This window comes from Camelus dromedarius, chromosome 31, assembly GCF_036321535.1.
Source record: "Camelus dromedarius isolate mCamDro1 chromosome 31, mCamDro1.pat, whole genome shotgun sequence".
Taxonomy (NCBI): Eukaryota; Metazoa; Chordata; class Mammalia; order Artiodactyla; family Camelidae; genus Camelus; species Camelus dromedarius.
Genome location: NC_087466.1, coordinates 20897740 through 20922517, shown reverse-complemented (window position 1 = coordinate 20922517; position 24778 = coordinate 20897740). Strand labels below are relative to the sequence as shown.

The window sequence follows — 24778 nt, the reverse complement described above, 5'->3', positions numbered from 1 at the left end:
ACTAGTGTAACCCTCCGCGGGCGCCGCGCCTTGCAAAGGAGTGCTGCCGCCGCGCGCGGCCGCCATCGGGCCTCGAACCCACGCTCCCCGGAGCGCGGGGCTGCGCAGGCGCCTCGGGGCTGGGCTCCCCGACCTCACCTGGGACGCGAAAGGGTTAAAGCAGCGCCTGAAGCCGAGAGCCTGAGGCCGCAGGCGCATTCTGGCGTTCAGTCTTTAAGGTATGTTTTGTTCTTCCTGCCCTTAGGTACTGAGCGCCCGCAGAGTACCAGGCACTATGCAAGCTTTGCAGATACACCTGCCCTCTGTCAACAAGACATGAGGGGTGGGGGCCGGGGGACAGATGTGGGGAGGAGGGGAGACAATCAAATAAATACATTTTATTTGTATGTGTAACACATCGCATAATACATACCATAAAAAACAGTATACCAATGAGTATCATACATAATAAATGAGAGTATACTGTTGCTTATATAATAAAAGGTATTAAAGACTATGAAAAGAAATAAATCAGAGAAGAGCAGAAAACATGAGAGGAGTGTTCTATTTAAATAAAGTTGTCAGGGAAGATCCCCATCGTTAAAAAGGTTACTTCTGTCAATAACTTGAAGAAGTTGAGTGAGTGAAGCGAGCTATTCAGTATCTGGGAGAAAAGTTTCCAGGCAGAGGGAACAGCAGGTGCTAAGGCCCTGAGGCAGGAGAGTGTTGGACCCAGTTAGTTAACTAGCAAGGAGGCCAGTGTCTTTCACCTGAGAGACCTAGAGCAGAAGGTCAATGGAGGAAGAGGTGGCAGCTCAGGTGGGTCCTGGAGAACACTGAAGACTTCGGCTTTTACCCTGGGTGAGATGAGATCATTGGGAGGTTTGGAGCAGAAGAAGGACATGCTCTGACTGTAGCTGTCATAGGAATCCCTCTGGCTGCTGGGTTCAGAATAGTCTTCCGAGAGCAGAGAGACGGGTTACGACGATGTTGCAAGAGATGATGGTGGCTGTGGAAATGGAGAGAAAAATGCGACCTGGGATAGATTTTGAGGGTTTATTTCTTGTACTCCTACTGCACGTTGGCACTGTGCTAGGTACCCTCCCATACACCTTGTCATTATTCATTTGCACAGCAACCCAATCAGCTTCCCCCATGTCCAGTTTTTTGCAGTGTTGGAGTCTTAGGAAGCAACGCCCTACCTCCACCACTTACTCGGAACCAGCAGCTTCCGTTTCTCAGTCACCAAAAAGAAACATAGACTCTGACTTAAAACACTGAGCTATTTCCCTCCCCCCACCTTCCTTTTTATTCCTCCCACCGTGGTGTGTGTGTAGTTAGATTTTCCATGTTTCAAATTTCTCATTATTATACTCTTGACAGTTAACCAATATGGTAAATTATGCAAACACTGAGCCGTCTAGAATATGTTGAAAGCAGTTTCATGTGAAAGGCATGAGTATTTGGAAATAGCAAGGAGGTTTGTTTTTTTTTAAGGCCCCAAACTGATGGTCTGGAAGAGGAACGGTACCCATAGGTGACACAGAAGCCAGGATTATCCAAGGGGAGTGCATATGCTTTTGATAATATGAATTTCATATTTCTCCTCTCTTATCAAATCATGATATTCCTTTGTACACCTAGAAACAAATGCCACAATTCTAAGATGCAGCTCGGAAACCCAGAACGTCTGTCTTCAGGAGAATGCTGGAGGAGAAAATACCACTGCTGGCTGCCCACGCACTAGGAATGCCACAAAACCCCAACCTGGAGTCTCTCCTGGGAGGATGGGGCCCAACCTAAGGGACTGAATCCTGAATTAAGTTAACTTCTAGAAAGTTCCATCACAGGCTTAAAGGGATATTAAAAAGTTTTGAGCACTCTATAATGAAATAAGTGAGGAACGCATATGCCAGACATAATTTAATAAAATTCATTTTTACCTATCTTACTGATTAATAAGATATAATGATAATACTATATTGATATTAATATCTTACTAATACTATCTAATTGATTAATACACCAAATCTGAAAGAAACTGCATTTAAAAATGCATTCGTGGGTGTTCTTCAATGTAGCTTGAGAAGTTAGAAGTATTGGCAGAGGGGGGAGGGTATGGCTCAGTGGTAGAGTACCTGCTTAGCATGTTTGAGGTCCTGGGTTCAATCCCCAGCACCTCCATTAAAAAATATATAAATAAGCAAATCTGATTACCCACCCCCCACCCCAACCAAACAAACAAACAAAAACAGGTATTGGAAGACACTCCAGTTTCAGTTAAACGAATGAATGTCAGTAAATTTCACTGCTTTGGTTGTTCTATGACCAGAACATTTCAACCTAAGGCAAACTGCCCCCTTAGGAGAACTGTTTAAGCCAGAGAAATACGAGAGAAAGGCGTCGACTGATTTAAGGAAGCTTTGGTGTCCGCCGCCAGTGCATGAGTTATAAATAATGCTTCTGTTACGGTTAATTGGGAGAAGGGCACACGGATACTTCCTCTGGCAATTACAAGGACCGAGTGTGTACGAGGTCGAGGATCTGTAAAATTTTTTCGCATTAAAAGAACGTGTGTACCCATAACCCTTGGAAATCCTGTGTGTGTCTATCCCCCAAAGGTCAATGCGCCCCAATGTGACCCACTAGTCTAAGCCAATCACAGCGCTCGTTTTTCTCCTTGGCCAGTGATTGACCCGTGGGGCCCGAGACCAAATTCTAGCCAATGAGACCAAAGCAGGCTGTAAAAGGGGGCTCTAGGGAAGTTTTCCCTGATGGGTGAGACCATTTTGCACGGATCTGTGACAGTTGTTCTGCAACCCTGAGAGACAAGACTGAAGAAAGGCCCTAAACAGAGGATGGCAGCGCAGAAGGGGCAAAACCTAGATCCACTCGCTGAGGTGCCAGAGCAAGCCAGTGACTAGCCCTGGGCTTCTGGTTGAATATAACAGTTACTGTCATAACGGCTTAAGCCACTGAGAGTTGAGCTATCATAACTTGCCGAAAGCATTCTAACTGAAACATCACCAAAGGTTATTTCACATTCACTTTCCATCCCTAGGGGCCTCTGTTCACTTTGGTACTTGAGTCTGGTGATGACCTAGACCACCTGATCTGATGCTATCAAGCCATCAGTGATAACTAGGGAGGGTCAGATCCCCAAGTTAGGACCCCACCGTCACAGCTCTTGTGTCTCAGGGTTCCGTGAGGACAGGTAGATAAGAACTGAAGATTCTCCACCTAAATAAAGTGAAGAAGCATTCAGCCCAGGACTGATCTTTGGGAAAAACTTTCCAGACACGGGGGGCAAGTGCAAAGGCCCTGAGGCATGTTTGGCACAGTCAAATGGTAGTGATCATATAGGGCCTTGGGAAGCCACAGCATAAGGACTTTGGATTTTATTCGAAGTGTGATGAGAAGCCATTTGGAAAGTGCTGAGTAGGGGAGTGACGTGACCTACACTTTCGTAGTGCTAGTTGAGCTGTTATGCGGTAACGGAGAGGATGGGGTTGGGTTTGAAGTGTGGGATGGAGTGCAGGCAGGGAGACCTGTTAGGAAGACATTGCAAAAGTCTACATGGGGTATCATGGTGGCTTGGATGAGTGTGGAAAGGTGGAGACGATGAGAAGGGAGCTCTTTATAGATCGACTGCTTGATCTAGATATCTATACATAAATATAAGCTTATATAGATACATACCTTTAAATGTCTATACGTGCATAGAGATATTTCGGAAGGGAGAGTCAAGGGGATGTGCTGCTGGATTAGAGAAGAAATCCTTAGGGCCCAGACAAGATGAGGACAAGTTGTAGCAGAAAACTGGTTTTCCTCAAGTCCTAACCAAAGGAGTCATGAAGTGGGACTCGGGAAGGGAGAGCAGGGGCAAGAGATTGACACATTTCTGTTTCTAGTAGCTACTGCACATGAGGATCAACCACACTGGCCCAGAAAAAAGATGAAGGTGTGATTCCAATCAAAGAATCAGCCACGTTCCCTGAGTTTCCCAGGCCAGCCAATGGTTTTTTTTGTTTTTTGTTTTTTGTTTTTTTTTTTTTTTTTGAGGATTTCTTCTTCTGCCCTCCGTGGTGGGGTTGCCTCAACCCTCCCTGCCCACCCACGGGGCTGTGGAAATTGGGTGTTACCTGAATGCAAATGTCCCCTACAGCTCACTGATCTCTACTGTCATAGGCTCATGGCCAACATTCAGAGGGCACAAACCACTTGCTTGTGTTTTCTTTATGACACTCAGCCACTCAGCATCACCTGAAACTCGGTGATGCACTATGTACAGGGTTTTAAAACTGTCCTAATTCTTATTAGCCAAGCACTACTGGCAAAACAGGTTTTTCTGGCAAACAGAGATATCATTTAATCCAAGAAATTTAGACCAGCCATACAGCCATCTAAAGCTTGCTATGGTTTCCTCTCCAGATTTCTTTTTTTCCCAGGGAGGAGGGGATTAGGTTTTTATTTACTTATTTATAATGGAGGTACTGGGGATTGAACCCAGGACCTCGTGCGGGCTAAGCACGTGCTCTACCACTGAGATATACCCTCCCCTCTCCGGACTGTTTTTAACAGGGCAAGCAGTGGTGACCAGATGAGGTGACCATCTGCCCTCTGGCTTGATTTGGCTTATGTATGCAAAGTTCATTCTGCAGAAGCCAGGGTTCCAGAGGAAAGGATTGTGAAAAATGCAGTCTTTAGTGGATTTAGCTAGCCCAAATGGTGAAAGAGGGGGCAGGGTGGTGTAATAAGATGCAGAGAAATCTTATTTTCACACACACGCTTTCCTCTTTTTTTATACCATCTCCCGTGCACGTAATAAAAGGCCTCCAGAAGGCCGCCCCTTGCTTGGAAGCCTTCCTCCACCCCATTTTACTGTAGGTGGTTACAGTTCAAAGCAGTGTCCAGATTCTTCATCCCTGTGGCTGCTTATTAAAGCGCTAAACACCATCCGAAATGAAGTCCTTGGGGGTGCCTCCAGCAAACTTCAGGGCAGATATTGGTTCTTGATCATTGGTTCCCGTAACAAAGTAACAACTCAGTAAATATTTATGGAGAGATTAAAGACACTGAGGGTTCAGAATTTGCCTGTCTGTAAGTCTGTATTAGGTATTTCTTTGGGGCATTTTGGGCAATTTAAGTCTTTCGTTTTTATTAGCGTTCTTTCGTTTACTGTATGTATTTGTATTGCCGATTCTTCTGGTTTTCTTTTTTTAAATTTTAGGATGCCATGAGAGAGTTTGAATTTTCTGGAGGGGGTCCTTAGAAGTAGGGGAAGCCCTCTCTGGGCAAAGCTGTCTGGCCCCGCTCCTTTTTCCTCCACTTGGCGCCACAGCGTCCCCCTGCCCTCACCCAAGTCAAAGCCCCGAAAACCCTCCAGGGCTGTCCCAGGAGCCTAGCCCGCGCCGGCTCATCCCCAGCCGGAAGTTGATGCCCGCGGCGGCGGCGGAGGGATCCGGGCCGCACTCACGAGTCGCACTCAGCTCGCATCCTGATTGGCTGGTTAGGGAGCTGGCCTCACATCAGCCCAGGCCGTCGCACCATGGAAGGCGGGCCTGAGTGCCAACCAATTGCAAGGTGCTCCGGTGCAGCGAGGCCACGCCTCCCAGCCAATCGTAAAGGAGATCCGGAAAAAGGTGTGCCCAATCGGCGCTGGGCAGCGGGGTAGGGTCACCTTTCGACCGCTAAGACCGAGGGCTGTCACCTTGACAACCCGTCTCCGGAGGGTCGGTCCTGCCTCCTGCTGCAATCGCGTGTCTCCCCCAATCCGGAAATATTCACCCTTGACCTCACGGAGTCACAGCTTCGAGTTGACTCCTGGGGCGGGAGGGCAAAAGGAGGGATTTGCGTCTGAGGTGTCTGAGACATGCTTATTCTTTCATGTAGAGGTTCAGATGTGTGTCTCGGGCTCCTAGTATTTGCGAGACTCAATGCACTTGGGGAATCGGTGGGAACCTGATTAAATCCAGTGGGAAGAAAGTGAAGAAATTCATCAGATAAGTCAGGTTAGTGAGAAGTGCCGGAAGATAGACAGAGTCACTGAACGGAGAGTGGTTCTGGGTGGAGGTGAGGAAGGTGCTACTTTTGATCTGAGCGTGTAAAGGAAAAGCTGGGCTGGGCCCAACTCGTAAATCTAAGTGCAACAAGTGTCGGATTACTGATCTGAGTACTGCTGGGCTAACGTGTCGGTTCGCTGATTCCCTGCTCATGTTTTTTGCTGGCCAGCTGGATTTTCTGAGAAACATAGCTGGCCTTGAAATGTTGGTTTGCTGCCTCCCTGCCTCTACTTTTGTGATAATGATGCTGCTAAAGCTGCTCCATGCCTATTGGCTGAATACCCCAAGCTCGTAATTAACCCTATAAAACCTCATGCACACATCTTGGAGGTGCTCAGAGCTCTGGAGCAGAAGCCCCTCTGAGCCTGTCAGCATAATAAATCTGAATACTCCAACCCTCTGAGTGGTGCCTGTTTCTTGGCTGGCCTGTCGTTTTGGTAACAAGCATGGTCTGAGTTAACATTTGGGCTCTTTATTTTAGGTGGGAGGAGGTAATTAGGTTTACTTATTTATTCTTGAAGGAAGCACTGGGGATTGAACCCAGGACCTCATGCAAAGCACACACTCTATCGCTTGAGCTATACCCTCCCCACTACACTTGGGTTCTTCAGAATTACAGTTGTGATGATCTGTGCCAGGAGACATTTTTTCCACTATCCCTTCTACTTGGCTGTAGGGCAACAGGAGGTTTGAGACCCACAGGCAGGATCTCGGCAAACTCAGGTGCCTACAAGGAGATGTAATGCTCTCCCTGTCCCTGACCAGACCCATCCACCACTGCTGAAGAACATATGGGCACGAGAAACTATGAACTTGAGGCGGGAGGGTATAACTCAGTGGTAGAGTGTGTGCTTAGCATGCACAAGGCCCTGCACTCAAACTCCAGTACCTCCATTAAGTAAATGAATAGTCTCGCTGGAGACTTTAGATCTTTTCTTTTTTGCAGCATGCCCCAACTCCCCTAGGACAAAACCTGAGAAAAACGACTCTACTTTTCCTTGCAGGAATTCAATCTTTCAACATTTATAGAGTATTTCTTCTCTAAATAGTAATACATTATTCCCCCAAATGTAGAGGTTGAAAAAGAGCAATTACTTTTTTTTTTTTTGAGTATATGGGAAAAAGTGAAGAAATGCTGAAACTGGGTTATGAGTTAATTGTTTATTTCAAGTGTTTAAATAGAATAAGGTAATGCTTTTAATGAACGCTAAGTATTTTAATACATACAGTGGTAGAATACATGCGCAGTGTGATGCTTTGTGCTATTCAGAGGTAATTTTTAGGATTTATTAAAGATTTTGATTCCTTATGTACTTATGACAGAGGGTGTGTTTAAAGTTTAAAGCTGTGTGATGAGTATGGTATCCTTCCAAGACTTAGTTAAACTGTGACTGTAGAAAAAATCACTTTTAGAGATAAGCTCATGGGCTAACTTGAGACTTCTGTGAAGGTGGTTGCCAGAACCAAATTAAAATAAATAAAAAAAAATAAATATGACTGAAAATACTAAAGTAGAAGGAGGAGGAAAATGACCCTCCAGTTATATAACTCCAGAAATAAAAAACTAATTTAACACGAACTCATAGCTTCTAGCTCTGGTCGGTGGGGCTACATAATGATCCATTTCCTTTTGCTATTTTCTCCAGTTCTGTTCTTTTAAACATTTTTTTAAAATATAGATAGGTCTAGAATATTTATGTATAGCTTATGTACGAATTCTCAGATTTCCAAAACCAGCTCTTCTTTTTTTTTTCTTTTTTTTTGGTTTTTTGGGTGTTTTTTTGCTATTGCAGTATAGTCAGTTTATAATGCTGTGTCCATTTCTAGTGCACAGCACAGTGCTTCAGTCATGCATGAATACACATATACTCATTTTCATATTCTTTTTCACTGTAAGCTGCTACAAGATATCAAATGTAGTTCCCTGTGCTGTACAGTATAAACTGGTTCATCAGATTTGCGGCAAATTTGCCTTTTGAAGAAGGTGATGCTCTGTCAAAGTGCAGCAGGTGTTCTGAGTGGATGGGTGGGTGCGTGGATGTCAGTCTTGGTGTGTCCGTGGGAGAGGGCGAGCTAAGAACATCGTTCTACTCCATTGTCTCGGCCGCTTCCCCCGCCAAATCAGCTCTTCTTAATGACGGTGTTATTTTGTGACTAGTCTTGTAAACAAGAGACTTGCAATCACTGAAATAAAACACTTCCAGAAGAATTTGTGACACAGAAAAACCAATGTAAGAGAGGAGAGAATTCCTTGTCATAATGCAGGGCAAACTGTACACAGTCAGTATTTATTCACAAGTGCATTTTTACCCATAAGTCTGACAGGACACAACAGGGAGTGGAAATGGTCATCTTCCAACTGACCGGAGACTTTCTGACTTGTATGGAGACCTAAGCAGATTAGATCACTTCACCTTTTAGGTCCCATTTCTTATTCCAGTTGGTTGTCACTTAGGTGCTGATTTCACACTCTTTTATGAGAGAACTTCTTTGCAGCAATTTCTTTTGCTAATTCTGTTAATTTTCAATTCCATGGTCTGTACTTCACATTTTTCCCAATGCATAGGTTTTATGATTTAATCAATACCTGTTTTGCAGCAGCCTTCCAATGCCAAAGTCAAGTATGGATTTAAGAGTAAGGGAAAAAAAAAACTTAATTCAGCAGTGATTAGAAGAAATTGGCATTACGTGTTTTAGCAACTGTAAGGATGAATGTCGTAGCGGGCTACAGGCAAGTGATTTTTGAATATGAAATATGATCGCTGAAACTTTTCAATTATAAGATCTAATTCAAACAGGATCAAGGTGTGCTCTAGACTTGTAAATTTACCTGTTGTGAGAAATTAATCTTTAAAAAGTGTATAGCACCCCTCAGTCATGGCAGAATGTCCAGAGGTTCCAAAACTCAAGAAAACAGAACCCTGAATACTTAACATGCCCTTGAAATTCTGAAGGAGACTCTGAGCTGTGGACAGAGCTGCAGACGCCCAGCTCAAGGACTTGGATCTGCATACCTCTGCCACAGGCGGATGCACAAAATCTTACTGCATGCGTATAACTGAAGACTAACTCCACGGGGAAGGGGATAGCTCAAAGTGTTAGACTACATGCTTAGCAGGCAGGAGGTCCTGGGTTCAACCCCCAGTACCTCCTCTAAAAATAAATAATACACTTAATTACCATCTCCCCCCCCAAAAAAACACTAAAATAAAAAAATTTAGAGATAGGAATAACTCCAAATTCCTGGGGCCCAAATGAAGTTGACCTGCCTTAAAGATTCATGAGATCAAATATTATCACTCTTATTTCACTCTGGCTAATAACACTGACCCTTTATTGTGTTAGGACCGAAATAAATGGGAAAAATAAAGTGTTTATTAATCAGACTAATAATGTAAATGTACATTTTCATGCAATCACTGTAGACTGGTTTCACATTTTCTGCGTTAATGGTGAGATGGGTCAAATGAAATTAACAGCCTGCTTCCTACAGGCAAAGCTGAACATCAGATTGCGTTTTATCGTATAATAATGTTATATTGTGTTATATCATATAATAATGTTACATAGCATTCTATAATAACGTTACATAGTGTTATATTGGCACTAAGTGCAACAACTTGCATAAAAGTCATAGAAGCACAATGGGGACTTAAAGTAAATTCAGAAAGTGGAGCTGTTGATTGTAAGGAATTTACCAACATTCTTTTTGTCCATCAGTAAGGGAATGGTTAAATAATTGTGGTAGGATGGATACTATGAGCCAAAGAGTGGTACAGCAGGCCAAGGTGTATGTACAAAAAAAAAAAAAGAGAAGAAAACAAAAACAAAACCAAAAACAACAACAACAAAAAACAGGGTCCAAAAAAATGTGTATAATATGCTATTATTGTGAAATAATAGTATATGCATACACACTCCTGCAGTCTCTGGCAGGAGTCACAGGAAACCAATGCGACGACAGGGGTTGCCCTGGGAGGAGAATGTGGTGGTCCGGGACAGGGCAGGAGCAAGACTCTGTGTTCACCCAGCACCCTTTGGTTCCCCTGAGCTGCGTCCTGTGTGATTCCTTGCCTTTGCCAGTGGGTCTCAAAATTTCTGGCTTCAAATATTATTTACCACTACTCCCAGCTGCCACTTTTTGGCATAGAGAAGATGGTAGTTATCTGAGTTTTTTTTTTTTTTTTTTGGTATACCTTTAAAATGTACAGTTTTTCTTTTTAAAAGAGAATATGTAGTAACATTCCCTTTTTCATTACTAGTTATTTGTCTTCTCTTTTTCTTTCTTTTTTAACCTAGGATTTTTTAAATTGAAGTATCCTCGATTTACAATGTTGTACTTTTTGAGATTTTTGATTGTCATAATTTCTAGTCATTGTTCAGAGCCACTGATTGATATCTTTATTGACACAAGTTTGGAAAAAACCCTCAAAAGCCACAGCAGGACTGCTATAGGCCAAATGTCTGCAACCCCTCAAATTCACATGTTGAAACCTAACCCCCGATATGATTGTATTTGGAGGGAGGGTCTGTGGGAGGTGAATGGGTCATGAGGGTGGGGCCCTCGTGTATGAGATTGGTATCTTTGTAAGAAGAGCTCGCTTGCCCTTCTTCTGCCAGGTGAGAGCAGAGAGCGAGAGAGAACCCCATCTCTGAAGCAGGAAGTGGGCCCTCACCAGACACTGACTGCGTGCACACCTCCATCTTGGACTTCCCAGCCTCCAGAACTGTGAGAAATAAATCTATAAGCCACTCAGTCAGTGGCCTTTTTGTTTTAGAAGCCCAAGCCGACCAAGCAAGGACCTTTCCATATTCTTTGGTTTACCCAGGGCCCCAGGAGGGGATGGAAGTGCACCATCCTCCGGGTGCACAGATGCCTTCACCAACCTAGAAGCCAGCAGGTGGGGAGCTGAAAAATCCAACCCTCTAAATCACACAGTTGCTTACTGGGGCAGCCAGCCCCCAGCCTGAGACCCAGCGAGAGTCACCCCATTAGCATCAACTCCGGTAAGGTTGAAAGGAACTTTTTATGAATAACAAAAAATAACTCTTCTCACCACATCACTTAAGAAATTCCAAGGATTTTAGGTGCTCTGTGTCAGGACCCAGGGATGAAGACCAAATACATATTTCTTTCTTTCTTTTTGTAAATTGAAGTATAGTCGGTTTACAATGTTGTTAGTTTCTGGTGTACAGCATAGTGATTTGGTTATACATGTATATATTCTTTTTCATTATAGGTTACTACAAGCTATTGGAAGTAGTTCCCTGCGCTCTGCTTGTCTTATTGTATCATAATATCACATCATCACTCCCTGACCCCCACCCTCCACTCACACACACCTGCATTTCTCTAATTCCAGCTTGATAATTGGAAATCCTCCACCCTCACCCATATCTGATGCTCTGGACGTTGGACAACAGTTTGCAGGACAGAGGACCAATGTCAAGCCAGAACTGACTAACCTGAGGGTAAGTTTAATTGTCCTCTTATCAGGGTAGATTTATCCCAGGATAAGACCATTTCTATGAACAGACTCAAGTACAGTCTGTGTTGTGCAAATGAATTACTGTCCTGAGTTACAAGATTTCGTTTGTTTCCCAACAAGTAGGCATTGAACCCCTGTGTCTGGCGTAAAGATCACTTATGCTCACCTTTTTTTTCCCCTCCCCAGGGACCATATAAGATAGCAGAGCCAAGCATTACCACTAGAATACTTCAATGTAATAAGCAGCCGAGTGTGTGAGTGAAAAATATTGCCTGCTGTATCAGTAAATAAAGGATGTTGCAGCCATCAAGCCACCACACTGCAATGTTTCCATTTCCCCCAGACAGTGAGCCCTGAGGGAACTCAGGATGGAAACCAGATGCCCCGCCATCTAGCAGTCAGCCTCTGCAGCCTCCCCTAGTGGCGCCACCTGAGGGGACTCAGGAGGGGAAGGCACAGGACACTGGCCCTGGAAAGCCAAGGTACAGACCACAGGAGTGATTTCAATGAGCCCAGACCTCTGCGTCTTCCCATAGGTAGAAGATCACTAAACTCCTTAACTTGCAAATATCTGGTTTTCTTTAATTAATAGTAATCTTTTGATGTTCCGACTACCTGGTCTTTGTTGCAAAAACTCTTATACATCCTGGCTCCTCCCCTGCCTCTTTGGAACAGTAACTCAGAGGAATCTGAGAGGCCGCACCTCCCAGGCTTGAAGTCCCCAGAAAAGTCCGCCGAATCCACCGAGTAAAACATAATTATCAACTTTAAGGCTGTGCTTTTTTTTTTTTAATCAGTGGACAAGTGATTGAAGTTGGTTCTGTTCTAGCACGATTTATATAATGCAGTCAGGTCTGGTGAAAATGTAACAAGAGCCACAAATGCAAGCCACATGTGTAACTTAAAATTTTCTAGTGGCCACGTTTTAAACAACCGAAAAGAAACAGATGAAATTAAGTGTGATGAATTGTATTTAGTTCAGTTCAGGCAGACCTCATTTTAACGCTGTGTTAGTTTTCGTTGCGTGGGTAGTAACGGGCTAGTCTAGATACGTTGAGATCACATTTGGAGCTAATCCTAGCATTGTCCACATTGAAGCTACCAATGTGCAGTTAATAAAAAAAAACAAAACAAAACTTCAAATCACTTATTTTGTTAATTTTGTTTTGTTAATGTTGATAATTATGAAAATGCATTCTGGGATTTGGGGGTAATCACATAAAGAGATGATTTCATGATTGCATTTTAATCAGGCAATCTCCTGTCAATGCAGTTTGCTTTTCTTTGGGCTTTAGAGCAGGTATTTGAACATAGGCATGTGAGTTGGGAGTGGTTATTTTGCTACTGTAAAGAGCAAATGCAGCGGGGGAGGGTCTAGCTCAGTGGTAGAGCACGTGCTTAGCATGCACAAGGTCCTGGGTTCAAGCCCCAGGACCTCCGTTAAAAAATAAATAAACCTAATTACCAGCCCCCCCACCAAAAAAAAAATCAAGTGCTGGTTCATGTATGTAATTAAGAAGATTTAGACAAACTGTTGAAATTCTGTTTACACTTGTCAGAAATAAGCATTTCTTGGTTTAATTAAAGATGGCCAGATTTCAGTTAAGACAATACCTATTGGTAAATGAATATATGTTCGGTGAGGTGGGGAAACTGATACAGCCACTTTGCAAAATAGTTTCTCAAAAAAGTGAACATAAACCTGTTACATGATCCAGGCCATTTCACCCCAAAGTATTTACCCAAGAGAAGTGAAAGAATATGTCCATACAAAGATCTGTACATAAGATGTTCACAGTAGCTTTATCTGTAATTGCCCCAGACTGGGAACAACCCAAACCCAGCAGCAGGCGAATGGAGAAACGAGTTGAGGTATAGCCACACTGTGGAATACTACTCAGCAAGGAAAAGGGGTGACCTACTGACACAAGCTGGATGGATTTCAGAATAACTCTGCAGAGTCAAAAAACCCAGTGTAGGCGCTAATGCACAGGGAGAGATAACAGACGTAGGGGTGGAAGGGGTGGGACTGCAAAGAAGGACGTGAGGGACTTCTGGACACGGATGAATGTGCTCACTGCCTTGACTGTGGCCATGTTTTCATAGGTATAGACCTGTATCCAAAAGGATCAAGCTGTACACACAAAACACGTGTGCCTCTTTATGTGTCAATTATGCTTCCAATACAGCTGTTTAAAAATAAAACAAATAAAACGGTACAGGGAGCCTGGGTGGAGGCAGGTGCAGAGGGAACACCCAGCTGAGCTGGGCTTTAGGTAAAGCACAGAGCGGCTGCGGCTTTTGGCAGCAGGGATGGGTAAAGGTGAGGGGTGAAGGTAGGCGGCTGGACAGGGGGCAGGGCTCAGGCGCGCGGGGGCGCCGCGGCTCCCCCGTGCTTCGTCCAAACCCCTGCCCTGCGGCTGGACAGCATCACCCGGTGACACCGCCCTCCTGCCTCCCTTAACGCTCCTCCTGGTCCCCGTGACCTGCTCCCGTCCTCCTCCGCAGCCTACTGTGTTTCACTCGGATCTTCTTTAATGTGCTCTTGAGCCATCAGTCACATGTGTTTAACTCACTCCAATTCGCAGTGTGGGCCTTTTTCACTCGGGTTCCCGCTTTCTCACCCGGCGCCACGAATGTGGGGCTCATCGCTGCACCGACCTCCACGCTGGGCGGCCCCTGCCTTTGACCTCCCAGTGCTGGACCAGCCAGGGGGCCCGTCAGATAACCTCCCAATGACTGGCCTCAAACTGTTCCCTACGGACCCCTGTGAGACTTTCTTTGCAATATAAATATTCACAGGAGCAAAACTCCCGGCCCATAAGCATGTTTAATGTCACCATTCTCCCGTTACATTTGTTCCCGAATGTTCGCTAATACTAAGGAAACAATTTTTAACACCCATGAAGGCATCTCGGTTCAGGGTTGGGTGGGAGGGCTTAAATCAGTTGCTATACCCTGCTAGGATTGCCTGAATCAACAAATAAAAATACAGGATGCCCAGGTGAATCTGAATTTCAGATAAGCAACAATTCTCTCTCTCTCTTTTTTGGTATAAGTGTGTTCCAAATATTGCACAGGACACACTTATACTAAAAAAAGTATATGTTTATCTGAAACTCAAATTTAAGTGGACGTCCTATATTTTATCTGGCAATCCTACCTCCGACTGAATGATTAAATTCAAGATTGTATGACTTTCCTCAGACTGGGAATAGAAACATGGAATCACCATTACATGTCAAAACTAGGAAAACTCCACAAAGGCTTGGTTGGTTGGAAGTAATGAAAATATATTTAGGAAGTCTGCACAACAAAACTACAATAAACATTTATTAAGCTGTAATTTTCACAATATTTTTACTCTGTTCTGAAATCTGTCTACAAATATCTCTACATAACACCAAAGCCAGTGATTTAATAAATAAGAGGAATGTGTGTACCGCTTTGCAAAAAAAAAAAAGCTTTATACATTTATGTCTATACACGATATTTGTAGAATCAGTTTCCCAAGGCTCGGGAGACGAAAGTGTGCGTACACCGCACACACATACACACACACCACCGTATTAAAATCAAAGAGGTTTATAATAAGTATCAAATTAAATGCTATGTCAAAGTTATAACCAGATACACAAAATATGAATTTGAATCATGAACACACATTTGAAAATGCGTACCATACCTCACAAATGTGATTTCCAGTTAAGAAGACTGAAATAATTGCTTTGCTGGATTTTAAGGGAGCGCTAATCACCATCACAAGAAATCCATTTAATTATACAGTATTTGGAGATTTTAACACACATGCGGATATTAAATTGACAGTACAATAAAAACTTTAAATCTGCAAAAAAGACATTAGGACACATGGTTGATAACGCCACTAGCTGCCACAGGTTTCCAGCAGACAATGCAAACGACAATCAGCTTTTTATGCCACCACAAGGGGAAAACTGGTCCTATCAAAGAATCGTTGAAGAGCAGGGCACAGAATTCAGTACGCTGGACAGTTTGTCTCTCCCATATGGCCTATATCATGTTGATGGTTGCCCAATATGAATTTTAAGGGTACTATGTTAGATCCTGCAAAACGTGTATACTTTTATTATTCACAAGTGAGGACGAAAGGTTCAGCTCCTCAAATGGCCATAAAAATTTTTTTTTGCAGAATGGTGATATATTACTAAGAAAAAAAAATTGGGGGAGGGTGTTGACACCTCAGGGCCCTAGGAGTTCCTTTTAAAGTGAGTTAGCTTTCAACTAAAAAGTAAAGTTAAAAAAAGAAATAAAGTAAAAGTAAAAATAAAAATGAAAAAATTAAGTGAGTTAGCTGGATGAGGAGAACTGGCTTTTGGGGAAAGTCAGCCAATTCAAAACCCGTGAGGGAAGAGTGATCAGGTGTCAGTCTGTAAGGCAGATGTCATTCCTCAAAAACATCTTAAGTAGCGGGAAGCACAGAGATGAAGCCACGCAGGATCCCCACTGGTGACAAGATGCATTCAGCACATTTCGGACGGTGCACTGGACCTCTGACATGTCATTCCTGACCTCTCCAGAAGCCTGCTGAGCCACAGGGCTAGACTAACAACAGAAGAGGTTCACAGCTCCCCTGCAAGCCAGCCCTCGTGGGCGTGCAGAAGTCTTATTACAACCCTCTCCATCACTGATCCCCTCCTGCCTGTTCACCGTTAGTACCAACAAGGACTAACTGTCCCCAGTTAGCTCCTCCCCACCAGTCGGACGGGCACACACCAGTTCTCCTCTCTCTGCTCCCCGGCCCTGCGGGTGACAGGCATCCTGTGGTCCTGCAGGGCACACTACGCCTGTCGTCCCCCGGGAACGGTGAGTATTAAAAACCTCTCTGGGCCGTCAGTCACCTTTATACATGAAGACCTCAGCACAATTCGCAAGGCCAGCTTTCGGGAAATTCTGCTGCCGCGCTGTGTGCTACCAGGAATGACATGGGGTCTATTACTAACACATGAGGCAAAACGCGCCCCCCCCAAAACCCCCCGAACCAAAAAACCCAGACGGCAGGTAACGCTGATTGCAATTGGAAAGCATATTTATGGAAGGCTGGCGTGCCTCAAAGGTATCTTTGCTAGTGTGTCAAGGAAGAGATTGCTCCAGACCCTGACTCCAGAAACATCCACACAAATCCAGCAATGTGGAGAGAACCGGTCCTTCTTCTTTTCCAGACTATTTTCTTGATATTTATTGTGACACTGGAGCACCGGGAAATTAACACTGATGAACTTGGAGATATCTGAAAAACTGAGTCTTAACCACGGAGCCACAGCGGTTTTCATCAGGATGTTTTCCATGCACGTTGAATGACGTGTAACGCTAATACATTCCACAGCCCTGAAGATGTAAAAAAAGGTTTCTCTTCAAGGTATGAGAGATGGTACAAAAATACATTTCTCCATGTACAAAAGAGGGAAAAAAGGAAGAGATGAAAGGCAGTGGGGGAGGCAAAATGCCCTACAAGCTTCCATGGATTGGAGAAAGAAAGAAAGGAAAAAAAAAAAAACAAACCCAAACTTTCAGGGTGTTAAGAACGCGACAAAGCCAAAGTCAAATTTACGCATTAAAAAGCAAGTTATTCAAATCAAACATCTATGATTCCTATCAGAATTTCAAGTAATGTTCTACCCTGAAGCAATACTCCTAAGTAATGATTTAGCTTTCGTCAAAAATAAAGACATCTTTCATTTGCGTGTACCGCACGGTAAAACTGGCTGCCTAGCCAATTTGGAAAACAAGGTGCATATTCTTGACAGCAACTTCCAGTTGATTCTTGTGCCCTCGGTTCCCCAGTGCCCAGATACCTGTGTCCCCCTTGATTTACTAGAAGTTAAAATGGTTTTCCTGCCTGCATCTCAGTCCATCACAGTGATCGCAGTGATCGCAGTGGCCGTCAGGTTTGTGTGTGTGAGAGTGGGCAAGGGAACAGAGTAGGTATTAGACCCGGACCAGGAACTTAAGATTTCAAAGCTTTGTACAGAAAATGTCAGTTTTCCCCGCTGGCCAACGTTAGCAGAGCAAATGTTTTAGGACCTAGTCATGCCAAACACACAGAAGCCAAATGCACAAAAGGAAGGCAGGCAAAGATGTCCTTCCGGGAGCGATTTACACACCTTGTGCTAAAACAGATCTGTCTGTAAGTACCTGAATGACAAAACTGGAGCGGTTTCCCTCCAGAAACCACGGGGCTCACACGCCCAGGGGGAACGATTTGCCCAAGCAAATCCTAGAGACCTGTCTGGGTTTCAGGAAGTGAACGGAATGCAGGAGAGCTGGGGGTCCCGTTCTTGTGCACCTTAGAAATAGAAGCTTCCTAAACATTCTCAGAAATGTCTGCTTCCATTTTCCAGACACTTTCAACTCCAAATAAAACGTCCAGAGACTCAGCCCAAGAAGATGGCAGGCAAGGGGGAGGGTATAGGTCAAGAGGTAGGGTGCATGCTTAGCATGCACGAGGTCCAGGGTTTAATCCCCAGTACCTCCTCCAAGTAAAAAAAAAAAAAAAAAAAAGAATGTGGCAGGCAGGGAAGTTTTCGCCAAAATGATACATAGACCAAAAGGTCTTGGTTCTATTCGATCAGGCAGGGGTCTCTGGCCCCTGAGGGGGCTGCCAGGGCGTGCAGGTGGGCAGGGAAGGCCATGGAGACAGTCATGACCCCTGGCAGCAAAACCTGGGGCTCCCTTTACTTGCTGTCTTGTGCTTGTTCGTGCCTAGACAGGGGCGCTTCCATCAGCCCCTGATCGAAGCCTTGCGAAGCCCCCTTTGTCCAGGACCCCCCGTAGCTGTCTGCCCTGCATGGACCTCTCTCTGCCCCTAGAAATCATAAAATGAGGCCACCACAGACTCCAGACAAAAAGCACCTAACACGTGGATTATAAAAATTTCAGGATAAATAATTTAGATCTCCTCCAAGTCTTGCTTACTGCTGCTTACTGTTCCTGGGACCGCTGTACAAGCAGCAGCAGACTTGAAAATGTTATTAGCTGCTACGGTTGGTTTTCCTTCTAAGGTCCTGAGTCAGTCAAAACCAAAAGGAAACAAATAAAAGACACTGGAGAGTCTATCTTCCCTCTACTGATCGAGCTGTCAAATGGCGAAATCGGAGCATCAGATAGATTCCTGAAATGAGCTGCAAGGCTTACTCAGGCAGCTCTTGGCATCAAACTCCAAAGACATTTCTTTGCCTGGTCCTTGAATTTTCCTTCACAAAATGCTGAGGTTAAAAATCCATGAAAGTACAGAAGGAGGGGGAAAAAAATCTTACAAAATTTCTACAGGCTTTCTACAAATAATGATTTCTTCATTTAAAAATGTAATTGATGGGGGCTTGGCCGGGGTTGCTAGGATCCAAAAAGACATTTAGTTTCATCCTGAAAACCCAACAGTCCACATTCAGAAGCGACAACATTCATCTAGTCAACATCAACCAAAAACCACATGAAAGGAAGGTCACAGCTTTGGAACGTGAAAATAACGCACTCGGACCTCACCCACCAATCCCTACGCTGCAAAAACAAACGCGTGCCTTGAAACTTTCCGAAAAGGTTGAATTAGCAATTCCTTCCCCTCCGTGTAAAGTTCTAATAAACTTGACTCAATCTGCCTTTGTTTAAAAAACCTTACAAAAGATGTATTTAAATGCTTGAAAAAATTAACTTTATGCTCTATGCACAGATAAAGTTCTCTTACTGTACAGCTAATATGGTTACATCCTTTGTTTAAAAAATATTTTTTCCACTAATGACACTTGGTGGGTTACGCCACTGACCCTGTCACCCCTCCCCGAAGGTGTCCTAAGAGCTGACACGTGACCGGAATCCCCTGCGCAAAGCGCCACCCTCTTGCTCAGGCGTATTTATTAAGATTGTTTGGGGTTTGGCGTTCTTTTTTTCCTTCTTCTTTTTTGTTTTCGGAGAGAGGGCGCTGGCAGGAGGGGACCCGGCCGGCCGGCTGGTTGTCACTTGCCGTTGGAGCGGTCAAGGCTCTCTAGCACCCGGTTGAGACGGATGTTCAGCAGTCGGACCTGGTTCTCCAGCTGTTCCAGCTTCTCCTCCACGCTGGGGCCGCCAGGGCTGCTGCGCCAGTAGAAGCCCATGGGCCCGGTCATGAAGTAGACGGCCACCACGAGGCACAGGGGCAGCACGGCGTTCTCAGGCTCCCCCTCGTACTTGTGCAGGATGTACACGCAGGACATGGAGAACAGGACGACCCGCACCACCCAGAAGAAGCGGCCGAACACCAGGTGCAGGACGCTGAAGGTGAAGCCCAGGGTCAGGGACAAGAACCAGTAGGCCAGGAGGACGACGCCGACCAGCAGCACGGCGCGGGCTGGGCTGCTGGCCACCGAGTTGGGGCTGAAGTACTGGGACAGGTTGGAGACTGCAGAACAGAAAAGAGGGACAGCGGCCGGTTACGAGCAGTCGGGCGGGTCGGGGGAGGTTCTCTGCAAGCTGGAGGTGGGCAGCTCAGCGCCCTTGCTGGGCCTCTGCAACAACCCAAGGAACTAAAGTCGGCTGCCCCACCAACCATCACACTACGTCCTGGGAGAAGGCAGGGAGACGCTTTAAGACTGCCTGTCACATCATGAGTTTAAAGCACCTTGCCTTCAATGTCCTTCCTTCCTGCCTTCCATAGTAACAAATGCCCAACGGGGGTGGGGGTAGAGCTCAGCGGTAGAATGTGTGCTTCGAGTAAGTGAGGTCCTGCGTTCAATCCCCAGGACCTCCATTAAAAAAAAAAAAAAAATAGTTAAAAAAAAAACCAAACCAGCGGAGAGGGTACAGTTCAGTAGTAGAGTGTGTGCTTAGCACGCACAAGGTCCTGGATTGATCCCTAGTATCTCCATTAAAAACAAACAAAAACACCAGATAGTAATAAATTCCCAATCTCAGGCTGGGCATTCAGCTGTCTAGGCTAAGAGTGTTTCCCAGCCTCACTGGCAGCTACACAACTAAGCTTTGGTCAAGAAGAGGCAAGCAGAAATGTTTTATGGTAGCTCCCTACTTCCTAGTAGTGGGACTATGCCCTCTAGTAGTGGGACTATGCCCTTTACCTCTTCTTCTTCTGCCTGCTGGAATGTGGATGTAATGGCTGGAATGGGAGCAGCCGTCTTGGATCATGAGGGAAGGGAAGTCATCTATCGGGGAGCAATAAGATGGAAGGGGCCTCAGACCTGAGGGTGATGTGCTGCAAAGCTACCTACCTGCCTAGCCACCTACCTGTGAACTTTCATATAAGAGAAATAAGCTTCCATCTTGTTTAAGCTGCTGTTATTTTGGGTCTCTGTGACTCACAGCCAAACCTAATCATAACCCAACATGAAGTTCCATCTTAAGAATGGAGTGAAATGGAGGAGCCGCATCTTCTGTGTGCCCGACTTAAGAAAATTTTCAAATAGAAAAGTTAAAAGAACAGTAAAATTAATAGTTCTACAGAACCCACCTAAGTTTGGCAACTGTTAACATCTTACTATATTGTGTTTCATCTCTCTCGTCACATACCTTTTTTTTTTAACCAAACCATTTGAAAGATGCCTACATCATACTTCAACATGCATCTTCTCCCCCCAGTTTTATTGAGATATGATTGACATACAGCACCATATAAGTTCGAGGTGTACAGTGTGACTTGACTTACATATATTGTGAAATGATTACAATAAGTTTAGTCAACATCCATTATCTCATATAGATACAAAAAGAAAAAAGAAAAAAAGCGGCCCTTGTCCTGAGAACTCTTAGGATCTACTTACTCTCTTAAAAACTTTCAACTATACCATATACCAGTGTTAATGACAGCCTTCGTGTTGAACATTATATCCCCACTACTTATTTATCTAATAACTGGAAGTTTGTACCTTTTGACCACCTTCCTCCAATTCTCCTGCTTCCCATTCCCTGCCACTGGAAGCCACAAATCTGTGCTGAGTTTGGAGGTTTTTTTGCTTTGTTTTGTTTTGTTTTTAGTTTCCACATCCAGGTGTGATCATACAGTATTTGTCTTTCTCTGACTTATTACACTTAGCATAATGCCCTCAAGGTCCATCCACGTTGTTGCAAATGGCAGGACTTCCTCCTTTTTATGGCTGATTAACATTCCATTGCATACACACACCAAAACTTCTTTATCCATTCATCTGTCAATGTACACCTGGTTGTTTCCATGTTTTGGCTATTGTAAATAATGCTGCAATGAACATCGTAGTTATTTCTTTGACATAAGTGTTTTTGGTTCCTTCAGACACATTTCCAGAAGTGGAATTGCTGGATCGTATGGTAGCTCCATTCTTAATTTTTTGAGGAACCTCCATACTATTTTCCACAGTGGCTGCACCTTCTCACAGTGCAGGAGGGCTCCAATGTCTCCAGCTCCCTACTAGCATATGCTATTTCTTGTCTTTTTCTGATAACAGTCATTTTAATAGGCATGAGGTAACTAACAGCTCATTGTGGTTGTGATTTGTATTTCCCTAATGACCAGTGATGCTGAACACCCTTCCATGTACCTGTTGGCCATTTATGTATCATTTTTGGGAAAAAGTCTTTATTCAGATCCTTTGCCCATTTTTCAATTGTATTTGGGGGGGTGGCTATTGAGTTGTATGAGTTCTTTATATATTTTGGATATTAACCTCTTAACAGATTGATGGTTGGCAAACATTTTTTCATTCTGTAAGTTCATTTTGTTGATCATTTCTTTGGCTGTGTAGAAGCTTTTTAAGTTTGATGAAGTTACACTTACTTATTTTTGCTTTTGGTGTCAAATCCAATAAAACCATTGCTAAGACCAATGTCAAAGCGCTGACAGCCTATGTTTTCTTTCAGGAATTTCATGGCTTCTGGTCTTACATTTAAGTCTTTAATCCACTTCTAATTAATCTCTGTGAGTGGTACAAAAAGGGGTCTGATTTCATTCTGGTACATGTGAGTATTTCCTCAGCACCACTTATTAAAGCAACTGTCTTTTTTCCATTGAGTATCCTTGGCTCCCTTGTCAAATATTAGTTGACTGTATATGCATGAATTTATTTCCAGGCTCTTGATGCTGTTCCTTTGGTCCGTGTGTCTGTTTTTGTGCCAGGACTTTCCCTGTTTTGATGATCTTTAGAACATAGCTTGAAATCAGGAATTGTGACGCTTCCAGCTTAGTTCTTCTTAGTTCAGGATCCCTTTGGCTATTTGAGGTCTTTTTCTGGATCCACAGAAATTTTAGGATTTTTTTTTCTACTTCTGTAAAACAAAATGGCATTGGAATCTTCATAGGAATTGCATTGAATCCACAGACAGCTTTGGGTAGCATGGACATTTTAACAATACTAATCCTTCCAATCCATGAACATGGGACACTTCTCCATTTATCTGTGTCTTCTTTGATTTCTCTCATCAATGTCTAGTCATTTTCAGAGTAAAGATCTTTCACCTCCTTGGTTAAATTTATTACTAAGTATCTTATGGTGTTTGATGCTATTGTAAATAGGATTGTCTTATTTCTTTTTCAGACATTCTGCTGTTAGCGTACAGAAACTCTATGGATTTTTCTATGCTAATTTGGTACCCCGCAATTTTATGAAACTTGTTGGTTAGATCTAACGGTATTTTGGTGGAGTCCATAGGATTTTCTATAAATAAAAATCATGTCATCTGCAAATAGGTAATTTTACTTCTTCCTAATTCTGATGTCTTTCATCTTTTAAGAATAAAAATAACATTCTCCTCAGAACCATGATACTGTGATCATATCTATGAATATCATGGAATTCAATATTCTAACTCCCCCAGTTTCTAGGAATATATTAAGAATCTGCTTCCCCCTGACTTCAACTAGGAGCTAATCATGGTTTATCCACTGCAATCGTCTTTTTGATCCAGAAGAGTCCCATGACCCTGACCTTCTGATGACTGGTTTTTCCAGATTCATTTTCTTGCAGAAGGTCCTACATTCTGGAATTGCCCAAGTTTCCTCATAGTGTTGTTTACTATGTTCAAGAGGAGTTGTCTCCTAAATGCATTTCACTAACAGCGGTTCTCAGACCTGACTAAGTGCCTCTGAATCCCCCAGAGGGCTTGTGAACAGTGCCAGCTGGGCCCCACCCCCAGGACTGCTGAGTCCACAGGTCTGAGTGGGCCCGGGAATCTGCACCTCTTGCAAGTTCACAGGGATGCTCTTGCTGCTGCTGCTGATCTGAGGACCTCCCTTTGAGATTTACTGGCTGATGCACAACCAGCTCTCTGCATGCAGGGAAGAGAGGGCGTGGGGTGAAGTGGGATGTGACGGTTTGGAGTAGGTATGTGTGGACTCAGAGCAAGCCAGAGATGGTAAGACTTGGCCCTCGGGCTTTTCACATCTCTAAATGTATCCATAGTGTGAATGTCTTGCACCCTCCCTGGAACCCCTAAAGGTGATCAGCTTGTCATGCACTAGCTGGCCCCTCTCCTGGGACCCAACTTCATAAACAGCAATCTTGTCCAGGGCCGACGCATGGGGTCACCCCTGAAGGCCAGGGTGGCAGACTCTTACCTGAAGCATCACAGCATTTTAACTAAATCTGGTTTTGATTTTGGAGCTAACTTTCACCCTTAATTCCTGCAGAAGATAAAATTCAACCATTTGGTCTCTGGCCTCCCAAGAACTTTTACTCATGAGTTCTACTTATATCTACCATAGTAGAAACTAAAACTAGTTTTTAATAAATTCTTAACTTCAAAAAAATTTTCATTGTGATTCTGTACTTTTAATACGCTTCATACATTCAGTATCACTTTTCTTAAACTTTTTTTTTTCTTAAACAGATTTAATTTTTCAGAAATGTTTTAGGTTCACAGCAAAATTAAGTAGAAGGAAAGTTTTTAAACATTGTCATTATTAATTCATTTAAATATAACAATGAACCCACTATAGATACAAGTAATATATTTTTCCTGAAAAGTAACTGTTTTCCAAAACAAAACAAAAAACCATAGTGAGAACAATGGTGGTTATTCTCCATTTTTGCAAGTCTCTTTAATATCTGGCTTGTTGGGAGAGAGCTGTTTTTGAATTCCCAGAATTAGAATGCCAGCTGTCAGTGTGAGTCACACACATAATTTTCAATTTACTAGCACTCACATTAAAAAGGCAAGAGAGGCCGGCCAGGTGGTGCAACGGTAGTGCATCTGACTCCAAAAAGGCAAAAAGAAAACAAGTAAAATTCATGTTAAGATATTTAACCCAGTATATTC

General features: G+C 43.7%; 1 protein-coding gene and 1 long non-coding RNA gene across 5 annotated transcripts in view; one reads left to right on the top strand and one right to left on the bottom strand.

The window, feature by feature from the left end:
* Positions 1-16: 16 nt before the first annotated feature.
* LOC105094343 (uncharacterized) lies at positions 17-12673 on the top strand. Of its 4 annotated transcripts, XR_837652.3 has the most exons (5): positions 17-218; positions 10662-10770; positions 10871-11048; positions 11405-11513; positions 11717-12673. It is a non-coding gene; the product is annotated as an uncharacterized LOC105094343 (long non-coding RNA). The 4 variants fall into 4 exon arrangements; XR_004133581.2 differs by having other exon boundaries at positions 10662-11048; XR_004133582.2 differs by lacking the exon at positions 17-218 and adding an exon at positions 5648-5990 and having other exon boundaries at positions 10662-11048.
* A 2129-nt stretch (positions 12674-14802) lies between these two features.
* BRI3BP (BRI3 binding protein) overlaps positions 14803-24778 on the bottom strand; it is a 28857-nt gene continuing 18881 nt past the window's right edge. The window contains exon 3 of the mRNA XM_064481303.1: positions 14803-19940. Within this exon, the coding sequence (XP_064337373.1) occupies positions 19519-19940 (422 nt within the window). The 3' untranslated portion in view covers positions 14803-19518. The remainder of the gene's footprint in view (positions 19941-24778) is intronic.